At 38.6% G+C, this 19,337-nt stretch overlaps 1 protein-coding gene across 1 annotated transcript; it reads left to right on the plus strand.

The window, feature by feature from the left end:
• Positions 1-887: 887 nt before the first annotated feature.
• On the plus strand, positions 888-2,950 carry LOC141904174 (S-methylmethionine--homocysteine S-methyltransferase BHMT2-like). Its single transcript, XM_074792715.1, has 8 exons — positions 888-1,063; positions 1,304-1,416; positions 1,548-1,739; positions 1,870-2,017; positions 2,141-2,329; positions 2,401-2,531; positions 2,619-2,716; positions 2,813-2,950. Exons 1-8 carry the CDS (start codon positions 919-921, stop codon positions 2,904-2,906), a joined length of 1,110 nt encoding a protein of 369 aa, XP_074648816.1. The 5' UTR covers positions 888-918; the 3' UTR covers positions 2,907-2,950.
• The last annotated feature ends 16,387 nt before the right edge of the window (positions 2,951-19,337 follow it).

Below are 19,337 nucleotides of genomic sequence, written 5' to 3' on the forward strand. Positions count from 1 at the left end.
TCCGTTAATCCCGCGTTTACTGATTATCCGCTAATTCAGTGGTAGTGATGATGATGACTATAGTCATTGGCTGAACTGATTTATTGATGTCGCATCAGATTTTTTTATACCGGGATCATCTGTCACTCAAACCCGAGACGTTAGAGAGGAGCACATCTCCTTAATTAAACACTGACGACTGGCATAAATTACCTGATTACATATTTTCGACTTCTGTGAAGGTAAACTAATTTAATGTTCTAATCATTGTAATTGAAAGTCGATTAAGATCTGATCGACAAATTAAAATCAGCAACGAATTAACAGTGATATATAGATTAATTACCCCAGTAATTAGTTCTAAATTAGCATAGATACAATGGCACCAATTTGTATCACAAAAACACATCATCTAATCATCAACTCAAGAAGGCTTTTGCCCATATTGTCAAAATCTAGAATCCTTGTGACTTCATCCCTCAAACAGCAGGTCCCCGCAGCATCCAGGAATTTCGTATGAACCCATAAAAACCTTAAACACCTTCATACATGGTCAAATTGAATGGACATGATAGTGTTCGTCGATATCATCAGAAAGGGCAGCATCTCATGCTGCTTTTGATATCGCGGATATTCGTCACCGTGAACTGGTGCAACCTTTGGGGGAAATCTTTTTCCCAATTGTTAACGGTCTAGTAAATGATTTAATATACATAAAAACTCTCATTCAAGTTGCCTAGACGGAACCTCATAGAACAACAACAACAGAATATACGAGTGACATGTATATCAAGGCAATCAATTTCTATAACCATCGAATGGGACAACGATGGTTGACCTAATAGTAAAATGTGTTTTCTGTAGAATTCATAGACCAGTTTGGAAATTTTTGTCAAACGTCAAACGATTCAAGGTGGCTTTATTTGCAAGATACTAGATATGGCAGCTAAACCGAATATACTGGAGATATTAGCAAAACGCATAATCATTGGCGACGGTAGTTACATGAATACATTCGAAAAAAGAGGATATGTGACTGCTGGGCTGTATACTCCTGAATGCGTTCTAGAACATCCTGACGCCGGTAGGTTTTACATGTTTCTGACTTATTTCTACCCACATCCCAACTTTACCCGATCAATTTTAGCACACCTTCCTGTCTGCAACAAAATCTATAGTTTTGTGGGCATCATTTTGAATTAAAACAATGACGAACTACGAGGCATCTGCCAGAAAAAATGTCCTTTAAAATAACCGTTGGGTTATCTTCAAGTCAAAACGGATTAGCCGATAAAAGAAAAATCATTAATTTGCCATTTTTCAGTCAGTGGTTTACATAAAGAATTTGCTCGAGCTGGAGCTGATGTAATGCAAGCATTCACTTTTCATGCGACGGATGGAATGCTTCAATGTAGTGAGTCGGCCAAAAATTATAACGTAGGTTGTGGTCTTTATCTATCTCACTCTTATTCAACTATTCAGTATTTCTATTCAACTATTCAGTCATACAAATTGTACTGAATGGTTAGTGCTAAGGTATTGATGTACATATCTATAATTTATCTTAGACATCTGAAATAAACCGTGCGGCGTGCGATCTTGCACGTAATGTTGCCACATCATACAATCTACTAGTTTGCGGAGGTTTGTCGCCTACACCGACATATACAGCTGGAAAAGGGAAGGCAGCAGTTCAAGCAGAATTCGAAAAGCAATGCCAAGTGTTCAAAGAAAAGGATGTCGATTTCTTTATAGCTGAGGTAAAATTCTACTATTCAAGACAAAGATGGTATTCATTGGTATTTTACATTGGAAAATTTCACTATCAACAAATCGAACATTTGTATAACACTGTAGTGTCGAATGTATACATGTATTTTTCGAATCCAGTTTTTCTGTTCAATCGAAGAGATGGAATGGGCGATTGATGTCATGAAGAAATACAACAAACCTATAGCGTGTACGATGAGAATAGGCCCAGTTGGGTGTATGGATGGAATCAGTGCAGGAGAGTGTGCAGTTAGAATGGCTAAACGAGGTGTAAAATCATGCCCTCACTCTAGATACATCCCTCTTAATATACGTTATTTTTCAAACATGTTTCAATGTCGTGCAAAGTTTAGTAAATCATAATCGTAGGTGTTTGTTTTCAATCACCCAGGGGCCGATATTGTGGGTTTAAATTGCCAGTTTGATTATAACGCGCAACTGAAAACGATGAAATTGATGAAAGATGCCCTGAATGAAGCTGGTTTATCTCCATTTCTGATGATGCAGCCAATCGGATTCCTTTCTCCTGAAACTGAGTATCTAGTTGAAGGATATTCTCAACTACCCGAGTACTTGTTAGGTGAGCTGAAATAACAATTGGATCGTCTCGATATTGAAATAAGTAATATGTAGATGCTTTTTCATTTTCAGCGATGGAACCACGCATTCTTACTCGTTGGGAATGTAGAGACTATGCCCGTAAAGCTTATGAACTTGGAGTGAGGTACATCGGAGGATGTTGCGGATTCGAGAGTTATCATATTCGTGAAATGGCCGAAGAGGTTTGTACACGAAATGTTGCATTGCATTTCGATATCCAAATCACATTGGGAAATCCATTCGCATGATAATTCACATTATAATTACAGTTGTCCGAGGAACGAGGATTCAGACCACCCGGAAAAGATCATAATTTACCATTCGCGGCTGGATATGGACAGAGTGTATATGAACATGATCGTCAAAAGTAAACCGATAGCCGGATAATCCTGACGTTTTTATACCAGTATCCACATTGCGCGGAAGCGTCTCTTTATATATCATGCTCTTTTATTTATTGCAGACACGGTAGAGATTATTGGATGAATCTAATCCCTAAAACCGGTCGTCCAAACAGCGCTGCTTACAACTCAGAAAAGGAACTCATTCATTTGTAACAACAAACCCATTATGTTTTTTTGTATCGATTGTGTGATTATAGTATTGGTCCATTTGTAATCATGTAACGTTTTTGTTTTTTCTTTCTATTTCTTTATCCTGTGAGTATCTTTCTTCTTAGTATGAACTGACACGATGAATAACTAAATTAATGTACAACCTATGCCTTCATCTCCCAAATAACGATAGTGATCGCGCGAACGCCTAGTTTTCCCGATGATAACTTTTGATCAGGCCTTTTCTGAATGTAATGAACGTTTTCCTTCTCTGATAGGGATATTTGGAGAAAATTCATTACATTCAGAAAAGGCCTGATGATTAAGAGTCGAAACGATAGGTACAAGGAAACAAGTCCCATCATTATCACTTTGGTGATCTGGTTTAATATCTGAGTATGCCGAACTAAGCCATCAGCTGTCCTCATGTGTTGTCAAAAGTTGAAGATTCTCAATGCCGTCCTGGTCCAACTATACTTACATATGTAATCATTGGCAGGATCCCTCGCAATTTAGAGAATGAAATTAAACTAATTTAATATTAAACAGCTATACTTCGTGACGGAAATTTCCCGGTCATTGGACACCGTCTGGAACAACTGGGAACTCGTTTCATCTGCCCACCGGTTTCTGGGGGCACTGCAAACTGCGAACCGTCAATGAAATCAATACATCACTACATTCATTTATATTGCCGACTAGAATTATCTATTTGCATTTATTAACAAATAATTGACACAAATTTGAATCGTGTAGAACAAGGAAACCCGAAACCTAGAACTGAATTAGAATTAGAACATAGATCTTCTAGTATGATAGAATGTTGCTCGAATTATCCATCATTTCCGTGGCATTTTCTAGTTTTCTAGTTTCCCATTTGTTTCAAGCCTGTTCTCGAAGATCTAAAATTTTTTCTTGGATCTTTCACATTGTTTCTTGCGAAATCATTAGTCAGCGATCTGTCCTTTCTAGAATTGAAGACCCTCGGCGAAAAGTCACCTTGTCGACCTGGTAGGTGCTTGATATCGCGTTTGACGATAGACTTGCAATTCAATTTGCTCAGTGGTCCCGATATGGCCTTGCCGTAACACTCGAAAGGACGAGATGATGCCTGCCAATCAAACAAACACAATTGAAAATGCTTTTTCTTTGGTGAACCTTTCAAATACAACACTGATAATCGCTATTATAAGAATACTAAGAGGTTATAAATAATTGCGACTTTTTCCAGTCTTGAATTGCGTAAAAACCCACAATATAGATCCAAAACAACAGCTACTATTTTATTCTAACGTTTGGGGTAGGATACTTCAACCCATATTCAGAGATTTGTTTCAGATACCGAGAGTTATTTCTGTTAATTCGTCTTTCCATGAGGAATATCAACTGCACATAGGACCAATGAGGTTTGTAGACTTTAGGTTCATAAGTTAAGCTACGATGGATTATTAGATCATTATTGACGAAATGCTTCGACGCTTCGACGATTAACAAACGGCGTTTCCTCATCATAGACATATATTTACCTCGCTACATGTACTTTCATATATGGCATCGGTTGAAACCCAGAAAACCGCCAGAAAAACCACCAAAAACTTATCAATTTCATGTTGTTTCCGGAAAACTGCAATCAGATCATAGATATAGAGACTGGTTCCCGGCTAAGCGAGAACAAGAGACTGGTTTCCGACTTTGCCAGAACATGGATATTTTGCGTAAATGATCTTACCTGTATGATGTGTGTTGAGATTTAACGTGCTGTTGAAGCGACCGACGAATGTTTCATTTTGTCGATTAAATCTTGCGAGTTTTGTACATACATTGGGCTGAATAATATTTAAACAGAAGTTGCTGAACGGCCTCGGAATTAGCACTTCACTGTACTATAGATTTGATTCCAACTATTTACAGGATCGATTCGATTATTTTTGCCATGTTTAATCTGTGTGATTTGTTTACAGTCGTTGCTGGAAATTTGAAGTACGATGGAGGTTGTACATTTTTCATCCACACAATGAATAAAATCCTGTAAAAGACTTAATATGAACTGTAGATTCAAATATTAACCAAACTTCGCCCGGTTCCACAATTCCACAGAAGAGTCGACTTGACGAAAATGAATCCATTTTAACCCTTGAATCAAATTCAACCGAACTTTGTCCAGGACTGTGGAATTAGACCCTAGATAAGCAAGTCCAGAAGTGTTGAACTGGGTCCGAGGCTGCCGAAGTATGCCCAGCACACTGTGGATATTGATTCACAACTTTCTGAATAAGTATAGGTCCAGAAGTTTGGAACTGTGTCCACAATTCAAGAAGTAGGACCAGGACTGTGTAACAAGGTCCACACTGTAGAAGTAGGTCAAAAGTTTGGAACTGTGTCCATAACTGTAGATGTAGGACCCGAATTGAGGAATTAGGTCTACAACTATAGAAGTAGGTCCACATTGTGGAACTGGTTCTACAACTGTATAAGCAGGTCCAAAACTGTGGAACTGGATCTACAACTGTAGGAGTAGGTCCAGAACTGGGACTGGGTCCACAAGTGAGGTAGGCCCAGAACTGTGGAACTGGGTTCACAACTGTAAAGGTACGTCCACAGCTGTGGAACTGGGACCACAACTATGGACGTAGGTCTCAGAACAGGGTAACTTGGTCTACAATATTGCAAGTTCCACAATTGCAACTTGGTCAACAACTGTGGAAATGGACCCAGAACTGTGGAGTGGTATACTGTGGAACTGGATCTAGTTTTATGGAACTTGGTCAAGGAATGTGGAACTATGTGACTGCAGAATTGGGTCTCAACCTGAAAAAGCTCGAAGTTTTGAATCAAAAAGCTATTCGATATTGTGCATTTTCTGTATTCGCAGTTAAATCGACGAGAACTTGCTCAATTTGGTGAAAAAACTAATTACGCCAATTGTTGAGACAACTGGTGTTGAGACAAAATTATATTTTAATAACGCTGATATTTGAGTTCACACAGTTCACTTGTCCCTAACGCTAACGCAGTGTATATCCCATGAACAAACAAACGGCCATTCAGACTAAACGACACGTTGTATTGCAAGATCATATCGTTAATCTTTTCATTCTTTTCATTCGAACAAAATGTTTTCGTGGGGACGACATTTTTTTCGTTCTAACGAAATATTTCTTAATAGGAGGCATTCCGCCTGACCCCTGACTCCATGGAGGGGGGTCAAACAGATTTTAAAAGAGATCAGTGCCATTTGTTAGTAAAAGACCAATTCCGTGACTACCTAATATCCATTAATCCTCCTAACATATGTTACTAACCCTTTATGTATAGAAAGTAGCCGAATAATTGTATGATTCTCATTTCGTCATATAAGTTGATTATAACAGAATGTTACCTGAACCCAGCATCAACTACTAGTGGGTCGATTACGAATAGTATTAAGTTTAACACCCCAACCAGGAATCCCCCTCGAAAATCACATGACCATAGCCCTTAACGTTCATACATGTATCATTCGAGTCAAAAATTGTAGCATTCCTCATTGTAAGAATAAAAATCCCCCCGCCTACTGGAGTAAGGGGGTTGGCAATCTCCATGAGTTGCCTGGGGGTTGTTATTCTGGGGCAATTCGAAGGTGAGGTGTTATTTTTGGGGATCATTTGCGAAGGGTTATTGTCTGAAGGGTAATTTTTCGAGGGCTTTTTAGAAGGCTTGGGGGTAAGAACACTTGAGTTGGGGCTAATATTGCTTTGAGCGTTATGTTAGGATTTGAATAAGTTCTACTAATTCGCTAATCACACGTCACATGATTATATCTATAGTCACGAGCTTCCCGCTATCCGTGCAACGTGGAGTGTCTGTGCCTTAATTAGGAGTGCGAGTAATGGGCAAGACACCCCAAACCTCTTTTTCTGATCCTAACCCACAGTGTTTAGTTAGAAACACAGTGTTTAGTTTTTTACAATATTTTCCACCATGTCACACATTTTCGTTTCCACGAAAAAATTATTTAGTTTCTACGTCGCAAAACATTTCGATCGGACGAAAATTAAAAAAAAAAACCACAACCAAACCCGACATAAACCGCAATCTTTAAAATCAACTTCATTTCACCTTGAAAAATTGCATTATAAAATCACCTTTCCGCATTTTTAAAAACAAATTTTGTGATTCAGAAAATATAGACTATTTTTACTGATCGAGCGCAATCAGGAACAAGGTCGAATTCTACACCAGCTCTCGGGGTCATAGCATAATCGAAAACAATGTGTAATAAGTGCGGCCTTGCAATACAAATTGTCTGAATGGTCGTGTGTTTGATGATACTCTGTCTGTTCGGGCTAGGGACAAGTTATTATTATTTTTTTCATTTTTATTATTCTTTATTTTGTGAACTGTGAAAATTCAAATTTCAGCGTCAAACATTATTTTGTCTCAACACCGTCCGAGGCGTAGTCAGACGGTACCCCTAGACTGCCCTAAAGTTTCAAACTCATTAGAATTTCTCAAGTTAACAATTTTTATCATGCAGATTCTTTTTGGCAAATTCAAAATGTGGTAGAAACTTCTACATCTATCTTGGATGTTTCCTAAAGAGGGTATCTGATCAAAGCTATCATCTACGAATAATCAATAGTCGGTTTGAATAGAACCTAACTCGTGATCAATACAATCAATGATTTTATTGATATTTACTATAATTGTTAAAACGTTTGGCGTAATTAGATTTTTTCGCCGATTTTCCCCAAATTGAATTGAACAAGTTCTCGTCAATTTCAACTGCAAATACAGAAAACACACGATATAGAATAGATTCTTATGTCAAAACTTCGAACTTTTCCTACGAACCAATCCCGCACTCTTTCACAGTTTTCAGTTCGACACTCCTGGGCCAAGTTCCATAAAACTAGATCCATTTCCACAGTTTTGGATCAATTTCCACAGTTTTGGACCAAGTTCTGAAAACTTTCTTAATACAGTTGTCCCGGTTCCACTGTATTGTTGTAGACCTAATTTTTGGATCGAGTTCCACTGGAATGCACCTTCCTTACTTGTCGACCCAGTTCCGTACTGGGCGCATTCTACGGTTTTGGATCCAGTTCCACAGTTTTGGACATGTTTCTACAGTTGTAGAGCAAGTTCCACAATTGTGGACTACTTTCTACAGTTTTAGACGCAGTTCCATTGTTCTGTACCTACTTTTACAGTTGTGGGCCAAATTTCACACTTCATGACCTACTTCTACAGTTGTTGATCCAGATCCACCGTATTTTGGACCTACTTTTTGCTACACTTTTTCACACTTCAGGACTTGCTTACTTAGTATCCAGTTCCACAGTCCTGGACAAAGTCCTAAAGTTTGGTTTTATTTGAGTCAAGAGTTGAAATTCATTTCAAGTTCATTTTCAATAATTTGACTCTGCTGTGGAAATATGGAACTGTGGAACCGGGTGCCAATTAATTAATATTTGAATATACAGTTCATAATGTAGCCTTTTACAAGATTTTATTCATGTGTGGATGAAAAATGTAAAACCTCCATCGTCCTTCAAATTAATTTCCAGCAATATACAGTAGAAAAACAGATGCAGACAGATTAAACAAAGCAAAAATAATCAAATCTATCCTGTAAATAGTTGGTATTAAATCTACTGAGTGGGATGTTTAATGTGAAACCGTTCAGCAACTTCTGATCAAATATTATTCATCCCAAAATATGTATAAAACTGGCAGAATTCAATCGACAAAATGAGACATTCGTCAGTCGCTTCAACGCCACATTAAATCTCAACACACATTATACAGGTAAGATCATTTGTAATATCTGTATTTCTGACACAGCCGGGAACCAGTCTCTATTTCTATGATCTGATTGCAGTTTTTCAGGGACAACATGAAATTGATCAGTTTTTTTTGTGGTTTTTCTGGCGGTTTTCTGGGTATCAACCGATGCCATTGCTGATGGAAGTACATGTAGCAAGGTAAAATATCTGCCTATAAAGAGAAAACGCTGTATCGTCAAAGCGTTTCACCAATCGAATGTAATATGTAGAGTTAATCCATCGCAGCTACACTCATGAACCTAAAGTCTACCAACCTTCTTGGTTCAACGTGCAGTTGATATTCTTCATGGAAAGACGAATTAACGGAAATACCTCTCAGTATTTGAAACAAATCTCTGAAGATTGGTTGAGGTATTCCACCCGAAACGTTAGAATGAAATAATAACTGTTGTTTAAGATCTATATTGTGGGTTTTTACGCAATTGTATTCAAGACTGGAAATAGTACCAATTATTTATAACCTCTTTGTATTCTTATGATCATGATTTTCACTGTTGTATCTTAAGGGTTTACCAAGAAAAAGCATTTTCGATTGCGTTTGTTTTTATTTGCAGGTATCATCTCGTGCTGTCGAGTTTTATGGCAAGGCCATATCGGAACCACTGAGCAAATTAGATTGCGAAAGTATCGTCAACAGCAAGATCTTGGACGATCTTAAGTCAACGGATCTACTAGTGCAGTGCGGAAACGCCAGGGGGAGACACAAGTGCCAACTTGACATGTTCAATGAGAAAGCTTATACCTGCAACAGTGACCGGTGTGCGCGCGTGTCTTCCAGCTATCGATCACAACGCTGTCTGGCTGTCCGGCAACACGAACGCCATTTTTCACTTTATTGTTCGCAGGGAATTTGTTATAATTTTATGTTCTATTCAGCCGCAACCATGTATATGATTATTTACTGAATAAATTTTGAATTGAATTGAATTGAAAATTGTGTTGTCATAAGTTGAAGATTCTTAATGCCGTCCTGGTCCAACTGATTATGTAATCATCGGCTGGATGATCCATCGAAATTTAGAGAATGAAATTTAAGTAAGTAAATATCAAACAGCTATATCTGCCCAGGTTGGAATAAATTCTGTAGACTTATCCCCGGGTTCCATTCAGCTAGCTGAACTTGTCCAGGTGTTGTCCAATTGGATGACAATTAATAAATTAAAAGCTAACGGCGATAAAACCGAATTCGTAATACTTGGTTCACCATATGCCAAAAGCCTTTTACCCAGTGATTTATATATTACTATTGATGGTATTGAAATCCATCCATCAACTTATGTTAAGAATCAAGGTGTAATTTTGGATGAACATTTGTCTTTATCAAAGCATGTTAACAATATTTGTCGCACTGCTAACTACCATCTGTATTGCATAGGTAAAATACGAAGTCTGTTAGACGATGCAGCGTGCAAAGCAGCCGTTGTTTCTTTGGTGATTAGCAGGCTTGATTATGCCAATTCGCTGCTTGTGGGCTCAATGCCACTTTGATCAAGCGCCTTCAGCTCGTTCAGAACAATGCCGCTCGCCTTATCACCAAGAAAAAGAAGAGTGAGCATATAACACCTGTCCTACAGTCTTTACATTGGCTGCCGATCTCGGTGCGGATTGAATATAAGATTCTCTTTATGGTGGGTATACAAATGTTTACATGGACTAGCACCTGAGTACCTGAAATCCTTTCTGTCTCAATATAATCCGACCCGGTCTCTGCGTTCCAGCCACGATAAAACAATTCTAGTCACACCAATTCCACGTATTTCGTACGGCAGTCGATCTTTTAAATGTATTTGTCCGATCCTCTGGAACAAACTTCCAATATCTCTGAGAGAAAGTGCGTGCGTTGATATTTTTTAACGTAATCTTAAGACATACCTTTTTAGCCAAACCTACTCTTAAAACCTACTATGTATTGTTTTATAATGCATGTGTAATTTTAACAATTTTCTGTATTGTGTTTTATATTGTAAAGCGCAGCGATTATTTCTTAGATCTGCGCTTTAAAAGAAAACATATTATTATATTATTATTCACAATCTCCCGTTTGCGTTAATTGGCATGCAAGATCGTCCCACTACTAACTCCCTTACCCGTAATGTTAACCTTGAAAAAACCTGTCCCGTGCATTGGACACCGTCTGGAGACACCGGGAACTCGTTTCATCTGCTCACCGGTTTCCGGGGGAACTGCAAACTGCGATCGAACCGACAATGAAATCAATACATCATAACATTCATTTTATGCCGACTAAGAACTATTTACTTGCATTTTCAAACATTGACATAAATTTTAATCGTATAGAACAAGGAAACCCGGAATCTATAGAATTAGAACATACATCTTCTAGTATAAATGCGATGTTGCTCGAATTATCGATCATTTATGCATGGAATTTTCTAGTTTTCTAGTTTTTTCAATGCTTCTTTCAAAGTTTTCAAATTGTTTCTGATGACGTTGACATTGTTTCGTACGTAAGCGAAAATCTTCGATTTGCCTTGTTTTGACTTGAAGACTTTCGCCAAAACGCTAGGTAGTTGTGAACCTTGTAACTTTAGATCGTCCAAGATCTTGCTGTTAACGATGGTATCGCAATCTAATTTGCTCAGTGGTCCCGATATGGCCTTGCCGTAATGTTCGACAGCAAGAGATGCTACCTATATAATTAAAATGTAATTGAAAATGGTTTTTCCTGCTGAACCCCTAAATTACAACATTGATGTCACGATTATCAGGAGGTTATACTAAGAGGTTATAAATAGTTGAGACTATTTCCAGTCCTGCGTAAAAACCCACAATATAGATCTTAAACAACAGTTGTTATTTCATTCTAACGTTTCGGGTGGAATACTTCCACTCATCTTCAGAGATTTGTTTCAAATACTGAGAGGTATTTCCGTTAATTAATCTTCTTTCCCTAAGTAATATCAACTGCACGTAGGATCAAGGAGATTTGTAGACTTTAGGTTCAGGAGTGTAGCTGCGATGGATTAACACACGTGATATGACTAACAGATATTTACTTTGCGACATGTACTTTCATCAATGGCATCGGTTGAAGCCCAGAGAACGGCCGGAAAAACCACAAAAAACTTATCAATTTCATGTTGTATCCGAAAAACTGCAATCAGATCATAGAACTGGAGACTGGTTCCCGGCAGTCAGAACTACCGATATTAGAATTGATCTTACCTGTATAATGTGTGTTGAGATTTAACGTGCTGTTGAAGCGACTGACGAATGTCTCATTTTGTCGATTGAATTTTGCCAGTTTTATATATTTCGGGCTGAATAATATTTGATCAGAAGTTGCTGAATTAATTCCAAACTATTTACAACATTGATGTCACGATTATCAGGAGGTTATACTAAGAGGTTATAAATAGTTGAGACTATTTCCAGTCCTGCGTAAAAACCCACAATATAGATCTTAAACAACAGTTGTTATTTCATTCTAACGTTTCGGGTGGAATACTTCCACTCATCTTCAGAGATTTGTTTCAAATACTGAGAGGTATTTCCGTTAATTAATCTTCTTTCCCTAAGTAATATCAACTGCACGTAGGATCAAGGAGATTTGTAGACTTTAGGTTCAGGAGTGTAGCTGCGATGGATTAACACACGTGATATGACTAACAGATATTTACTTTGCGACATGTACTTTCATCAATGGCATCGGTCGAAGCCCAGAGAACGGCCGGAAAAACCACAAAAAAACTTATCAATTTCATGTTGTATCCGAAAAACTGCAATCAGATCATAGAACTGGAGACTGGTTCCCGGCAGTCAGAACTACCGATATTAGAATTGATCTTACCTGTATAATGTGTGTTGAGATTTAACGTGCTGTTGAAGCGACTGACGAATGTCTCATTTTGTCGATTGAATTTTGCCAGTTTTATATATTTCGGGCTGAATAATATTTGATCAGAAGTTGCTGAATTAATTCCAAACTATTTACAGGATCGATTCGATTATTTTTGCTTTGTTTAATCTGTCTGGCCCTGTTTTTCTACTGTATATTGCTGGAAATTTGAAGGACGATGGAGGTTCGACATATTTTTTATGCACACATGAATTGATTATTGTAAAAGACTAGATTAAAACTTTAGATTCAAATATCATACGAACTACTTCCGGTTCTACAGTTCCACAATTTCACAGAGAGGCAACTTATTGAAAATGAACTCATTTTCAAACTCTTGAGTCAAATTCAACCGAACTTAGGAACTTTGTCCAGGACTGTGGCGCTGGATCCCAAATAAGCAAAATCCAGAAGTGTGGAGTCATGACCGCAACTGTAGGGGTAGGTCCACAACTGTGGAACTTGGCCAACAACTGTAGAAACGGGTCCAGAAGTGTGGAACTGGGTCTTAAACTGTAGAAGTAGATCCAGAACTGTGGAACAGGGTCCACAACTGAAGAAGCGGGTCCAGAACTATATAACCGTTCCACAATGGTTGAAATGCGTCCAGCTGGAACTGGATCCACAACTGTAGAAGTAGAACCATAATTGTGGAACTGGGACCAAGCTGTAGACGTATCTCCATTACCGTGGAACTGGATCCAAAACGGTAGAAATAGATTCAGAACTGCGTAGCTGGGTCTACAACTGGAGGGTCCATGCAGAACTGAAGAATTGGGTCCACACGTGGAAATAGATCCAGAACTGTGGAACAGAATCTCGTTTTATGGAACTTGGTCCAGGAGTGTGGAACTCATGGGCAAAACTGCAGAATTTGGTCTCAACCTGAAAAAAGGACGTTTTGACTTACATATTCTGTGTTTTTTCTGTATTTGCAATAAATCGACGAGAACTTGTTTAGTTTGGGGAGAATGGGCGAAAATAACGCATTACGTCGATTGTTTTAACGCAGTGAATATCAATAAAATCATTGATTGCATTGATCACCAGTTAGATTCTATTTAAACCGACCAGTAATTATTTTGTTTTAATTAGATAACAATGGTCGGTTTTATCAGATCACCTCCATGGCAAATACTCCAAGTCATGTCTTGAAGTTTCTGCCACGGTTTGAATTCATGCCGACAAATCTGTATGCTCATGAATTGTAAACCTGAGGAAATTTAATGAATTTAAATGGATGAAGTCTAGGGGTACCGTCTGAATAAGCCCCGGACGGTGTTCAGACAAAATGATGTTTTAACACTGGTATTTATTGTCAAAATAAGTTCATTTTTAATCTTTGAACTGAATTTTTAGACTCCCTAATCCATATATTATCACAGCGCCCATCAAATATGCAAAACTTTCATTCTTCAAATTGAACGACTTCTCGTCGATTTATTTCTACAGTTGTGGATCCAGTTACACAATTTTGGACCTGCTTCTACAGTTGTCGATCCAGTCATACAGTGTTGGACCTATTCGACAGTTGTGGATCCAATTCCACACTTCTGGACCCACTTCTATGGACCCAGTTCCACACTTCTGGACATACTTCTACGGTCCACAGTAATCTGGACCTTCTTCGACACGATTACCCAGTTCCACACTGTCTTCTAAACCTACTTCTGCAGTTGTGGGCCCAGTTTCACAGTTGTGAACCTACTTCATAGTTGTGGACCCAGGTCCACATTTCTAGGCCTACTTCGACAGTGTTGTGGATCTGGTATGGTTTCTAAATGTTAACCAGTGTTGCGGTCGTGTCATTTCTCCAGTATCGGGTTTCTGTTAAAATCTTCTTACTGTTATTGTTTTATACGTGTGACGCAAGCATCAACGCAGGTTGTCTGATAATAGCAACACTGGCCATGAAATTCAGTTTCCGTACATTACTTGTTGCTATAGTTTAACAACTGAAATAACTGAAGCTCAATAATATTCCTGAAAGCCCATAAATATAATTCATGAAAGCCGCATAATAGATCCAGTTCTGGACCTACTTCTACAGTTTTTGACCAAGTTCCACACTTCTAGACTTGTTTCTAGGATCCATTTACACTGTCCTGGACAAAGTACCTAAGTTCAGTTGAATTTGACTCAAGAGTTAAAATGAGTTTATCTTTTATGAGTTTAGTTAAAATGAGTTTATTTACAATAATAAGTTGACTCTTTCGTGGAATTGTCGATTGAAATGTAAAACCTCCATCGTCCTTCAAATTTCCAGCAATATACAGTAGAAAAACAGATGCAGACAGATTAAACAAAGCAGAAATAATCGAATCTCGATAGACTCTCGAAGATAACTGTATGAATTTTTCGGAAAAATAAATCAAATATGATTGATAAACTTGTCTTCCTCATAGGACCACGCGCTGTTCTAGTCAGGTTCTCTACTCTCTAAACAGCCCCTTGGACACCATGTTCCCGTATCGACCATTCCCATCCGTCCCTACTTTCAAGGGCAGTCCCGTGGACACAATGCTCCTATGTCTCGAACTTTCACGTCTCTACTCGTAGACGGAATCCAGTTATTTTTGGTTCAAAGTTTCAAAGACGCTTCAATGTAATGTCTTGATATTTGTGTTGCACGTGTATCTAGTCAGACTCCGGCCACCTCATTGTCTGTATCCTATTTTGTTATTTTTCATTTGTACATATTGATGGTGACAAATAAACTACTATACTATACTATCTACCCTAGACACATCTTGAGCCCAAAAACCGGCCTTGGCATAATCAAGATGGCCTACTGGCACAGCCATTGTTGTTCGCCAAAATCAGCACTTTTCACACATTTTTGAAGATTTTGAGGGAAATTTTGAAGACGCTTAAATCATTTACCTTGATCTTTCGCATGAATCCCCCAAGGGCCCATCAGTATGAGAGAAAAAAACGAAATATAGCGCAAAAACGAAATAAGTGCAAAAACAAAAGTATTCGATTTTGCTCTTTGATTTTTGGCTCCATAATATTCGTTTTTGCGCCCGTTGTAGCTCATGACATGTACTATAATTGTGGTGAGTTTCGATGTTATTGGGTTTTGCATATGGTCACCAGGGGGCGTTGAAGAGTAGAATACTTAGCATTTCCATAATATACTGGTACTTAGGCATATTTTGATATCACAATCAATTACAAAATCGTAGCTGCTGACATGTTCTATGATTGTGACTTTTCAGATCATTGGTTTTTGTATATGGTCACCAGGGGGCGTTGAATATTGAAATTGTTATGATTGTTGAGCATCTGAAACCACTTCCCAAGTGGGCATGGTGTGACTCGGTCTCTTCCTACTGTATATGATTAGTTTTGCCAAAATACATAAGGAGGATTTTTTTATTTTCCTTGTAATAAATTTACAGCACCGTTACAAACATTAAGATACTTCTTGTCTCTTTAGCCTGAGTGGACTATTGCGTTTACCTCTCCGTGCAAACTGAAATGCATGACAATGGCATCTGCCTGCCTGCCTGCCTGCCTGCCTGTCTGTCTGTCTGTATGTCTGTCTGTCTGTCTGTCTGTCTGTCTGTCTGCCCGTCAACCAATCTTTTGGGTACCTCTGTTATGGTACCCAAAAGATTGGTTGACGGGCAGACAGACAGACAGACAGACAGACAGACAGACAGACAGACAGACAGACAGACAGACAGACAGACAGACATACAGACAGACAGACAGGCAGATTTGAGAGATTTGAATCGAGAAACTCGATTTGTAGAAACCAAATATTAAACTCGTGTCATTCATCGAATATTTAATTACAGTAGGAAAGTGTCATTCAGTTACCAGGTGCCATTTTCAGCGGGTCCCACATTGTCCCGCAGATTTTAACATGTTCTAAACTAAAACCTTTAGTGCGATTAATTGTCGTCCATGCCTCCTTAGGCACAAAATCTAAACTTATGAATCGTTAGAAGTTGACAATTTTTTTTCTGATTGTTTATTTCATTTTTCTCGGCTGCAACAATCGGATACAAAAAAGATGCGTCACTTTTAAGAAGGCGCCTCAAAAAAGTTGGTAATTCTGTGTCATTGTCTGTAACTTTTTAACTTTTTGAGATACAATTTAGAATTTTTCAATATAGAGTTTCATCCGAGGATTTTGTTTATACTGCATTCGTAAAACTATCTTCATAGAAACGCGCGTGGCCACGGGCTGATCAGTGCAAAGCGTGCAAGTGGTCGACCGTCGATTTTCTGCATACGCGGGTTAAGCTATTTTCACGGCAATTTTCAAACTTTTAAAGATTTTCAAGATCAAAATTCCATGTTGAATTGCTCAGCTCATATATAAATGGTATATAGTTAATTTGTATTTGCGACACACCTCTACTAGGTCAAGGTCGGTGGAGACTAATGATGGCGGCTTGTCAAAAAACTGAAAATTTTCACTTTCAAGACGATTTTACAGCTTGATGAGAATCAGTTGATACGACTGGTATTCACAGTTTGACTGAGGCCCAGTTGTCCCCGGCCCTTATTATGAATAAGCAAAAAATAAACAATTTCAGACTTATTTCCCGTTCGCATTGCTTTGTGGGAGTTTTTATAACAGTTGATTTACAGTCGGGCTCAGTTAAACCTCGTCTCAAAAGAGAAACCACTGTCGCAGTATTTAATACCGTACGCCTTCAGGTTTAATTCACTCGTCTGTAAGAAATATCTCGGCGGACAGGAATGTGAAAAATGGCGTTCGTTGCCGGACAGCCAGACACAGCTGTCAGTGACAGCCGGAAGACACGCCCACACATCGGTCACACCTACAGGTATCAGCTCTCTTATTGAACATGTCAAGTTGAAACAAATCTTTTTTCTGGCGTTTCTAAACTGTTTAATTGGTTTTCTAACGCAGATGAACCGAATTACTTGTTATCGTTGAGATTGGGGTCTCGTGCAGTTGTTTGAGTGGAGGACTGGGAACCAAGAGGTCCCTAGATCGAAACCACATCTGGCTGTCCAGACACATGCATGGACTAAGCTCTGGTAACTCTGTCAGGTTGTGAGCCTAAAGAATTTGCTCTAGCTGGAGCTGATGTAATTCAAGCATTCACCTTTCACGCGACGGATGGAATGCTTCAATGTAGGGTTGGCAATCTCCATGAGTTGTCTGGGGGTTGTTATTCTGGGGCAATTCGAAGGTGATGTGTTATTTTTGGGGATCATTTGCGAAGGGTTATTGTCTGAGGGGTAATTTTGCGAAGGCTTTTTAGAAGGCTTGGGGGTAAGAACACTTACAACAAGCTTCCGGCTATCCGTGCAACGGTGGAGTGCCTGTGCCTTAATTGGGAGTGCGAGTAATGGGCAAGACACCCCAAACCTCTTTTTCTGATCCTAACCCACAGTTAGTTAGAAAATAATATTTTCCACCATGTCACACATTTTCGTTTCTACGAAAAAAATTATTTAGTTTCTACGTCGCAAAACATTTCGATCGGACGCAAGTTAATAAAAAAAATTCACAATGTCACTTATAACACTTCCGGAGGCTCCTTAGAAGGCAAAGCATACTGGTGATACCACAACCAAACCCGACATAAACCGCAATCTTTAAAATCACCTTCATTTCACCCTGAAACAAAGCATTATACAATCGTATTTCCATATTTTTAAATACAAATTTTCTTGTTCTGAAAATATAGACTATTTTTACTGAACGAGTGCAATCAGGTACAAGGTCGAATTCTACACCAGCTCTCGGGGTCATAGTATAATAGAAAACAATGTGTAATAAGTGCGGCCTTGCAATACAATAAGTTTGAAAGGTCATGTGTTTGATGATACTCTGTCTGTTCAGGATAGGGAGAAGTTTTTACGGTACCCCTAGACTGCCCTACAGTTTCAAATTCATTAGATTTTTTCAAGCTAACAATTTTTATCATGCAGATTCTTTTTGGCAAATTCAAAATGTGGCAGAAACTTCTACACATGACTTGGATGTTTCCTATAGAGGGGATCTGATCAAAGCTATCATCTACGAATAATCAATAGTCAGTTTGAATAGAACCTAACTCGTGATCAATGCAATCAATGATTTTATTGATATTTACTACTGTTAAAACGTTTGGCGTAATTGGTTTTTTCGCCGATTTTCCCCAAATTGAACAAGTTCTCGTCAATTTCAACTGCAGATACCGAAAACACACGATATAGAATAGATTCTTATGTCAAAACTTCGAACTTTTCCAAGAGAGCCAATCCCGCAGTTTTTCACAGTTTTCAGTTCGACACTCCTGCCAAGTTCCATAAAACTAGATCCATTTCCACAGTTTTGGACAAAGTTCTGAAAACTCTCTAATTACAGTTTTCCCGGTTCCACAGTCTTGGTGTAGACCTAATTTTTGGATCGAGTTCCACAGAAATGCACCTTCCTTACTTGTCGACCCAGTTCGGGCCCATTCTACGGTTTTGGAAACAGTTCCACAGTTTTGGACATGTTTCTACAGTTGTAGAGCAAGTTCCACGTTTCTGGACCTACTTTCTACAGTTGTCGACACAGTTCCATTGTTCTGGAACTTCCTTTACAGTTGTGTACCAAGTTCCACACTTCATGACCTACTTCTACAGTTGTAGAGCAAGTTCCACAATTGTGGACTACTTTCTACAGTTGCCGACGCAGTTCCATTGTTCTGGACCTACTTTTACAGTTGTGGGCCAAGTTCCACACTTCATGACCTACTTCTACTTACTTTTACCACACTTTTTCAC

This window comes from Tubulanus polymorphus, chromosome 4 (genome assembly GCF_964204645.1).
Source record: "Tubulanus polymorphus chromosome 4, tnTubPoly1.2, whole genome shotgun sequence".
NCBI lineage: Eukaryota > Metazoa > Nemertea > Palaeonemertea > Tubulaniformes > Tubulanidae > Tubulanus > Tubulanus polymorphus.

Bases quoted from the DNA above. Each gene is read 5' to 3' on its own strand.
- LOC141904174 (XM_074792715.1), top strand. From the start codon at position 919: ATGGCAGCTAAACCGAATATACTGGAGATATTAGCAAAACGCATAATC. The intron at 1,740-1,869 runs GTAAAATTCTAC...TTTCGAATCCAG, and splicing joins TCGATTTCTTTATAGCTGAG to TTTTTCTGTTCAATCGAAGA. The intron at 2,018-2,140 runs GTGTAAAATCAT...TCAATCACCCAG, and splicing joins AGTTAGAATGGCTAAACGAG to GGGCCGATATTGTGGGTTTA.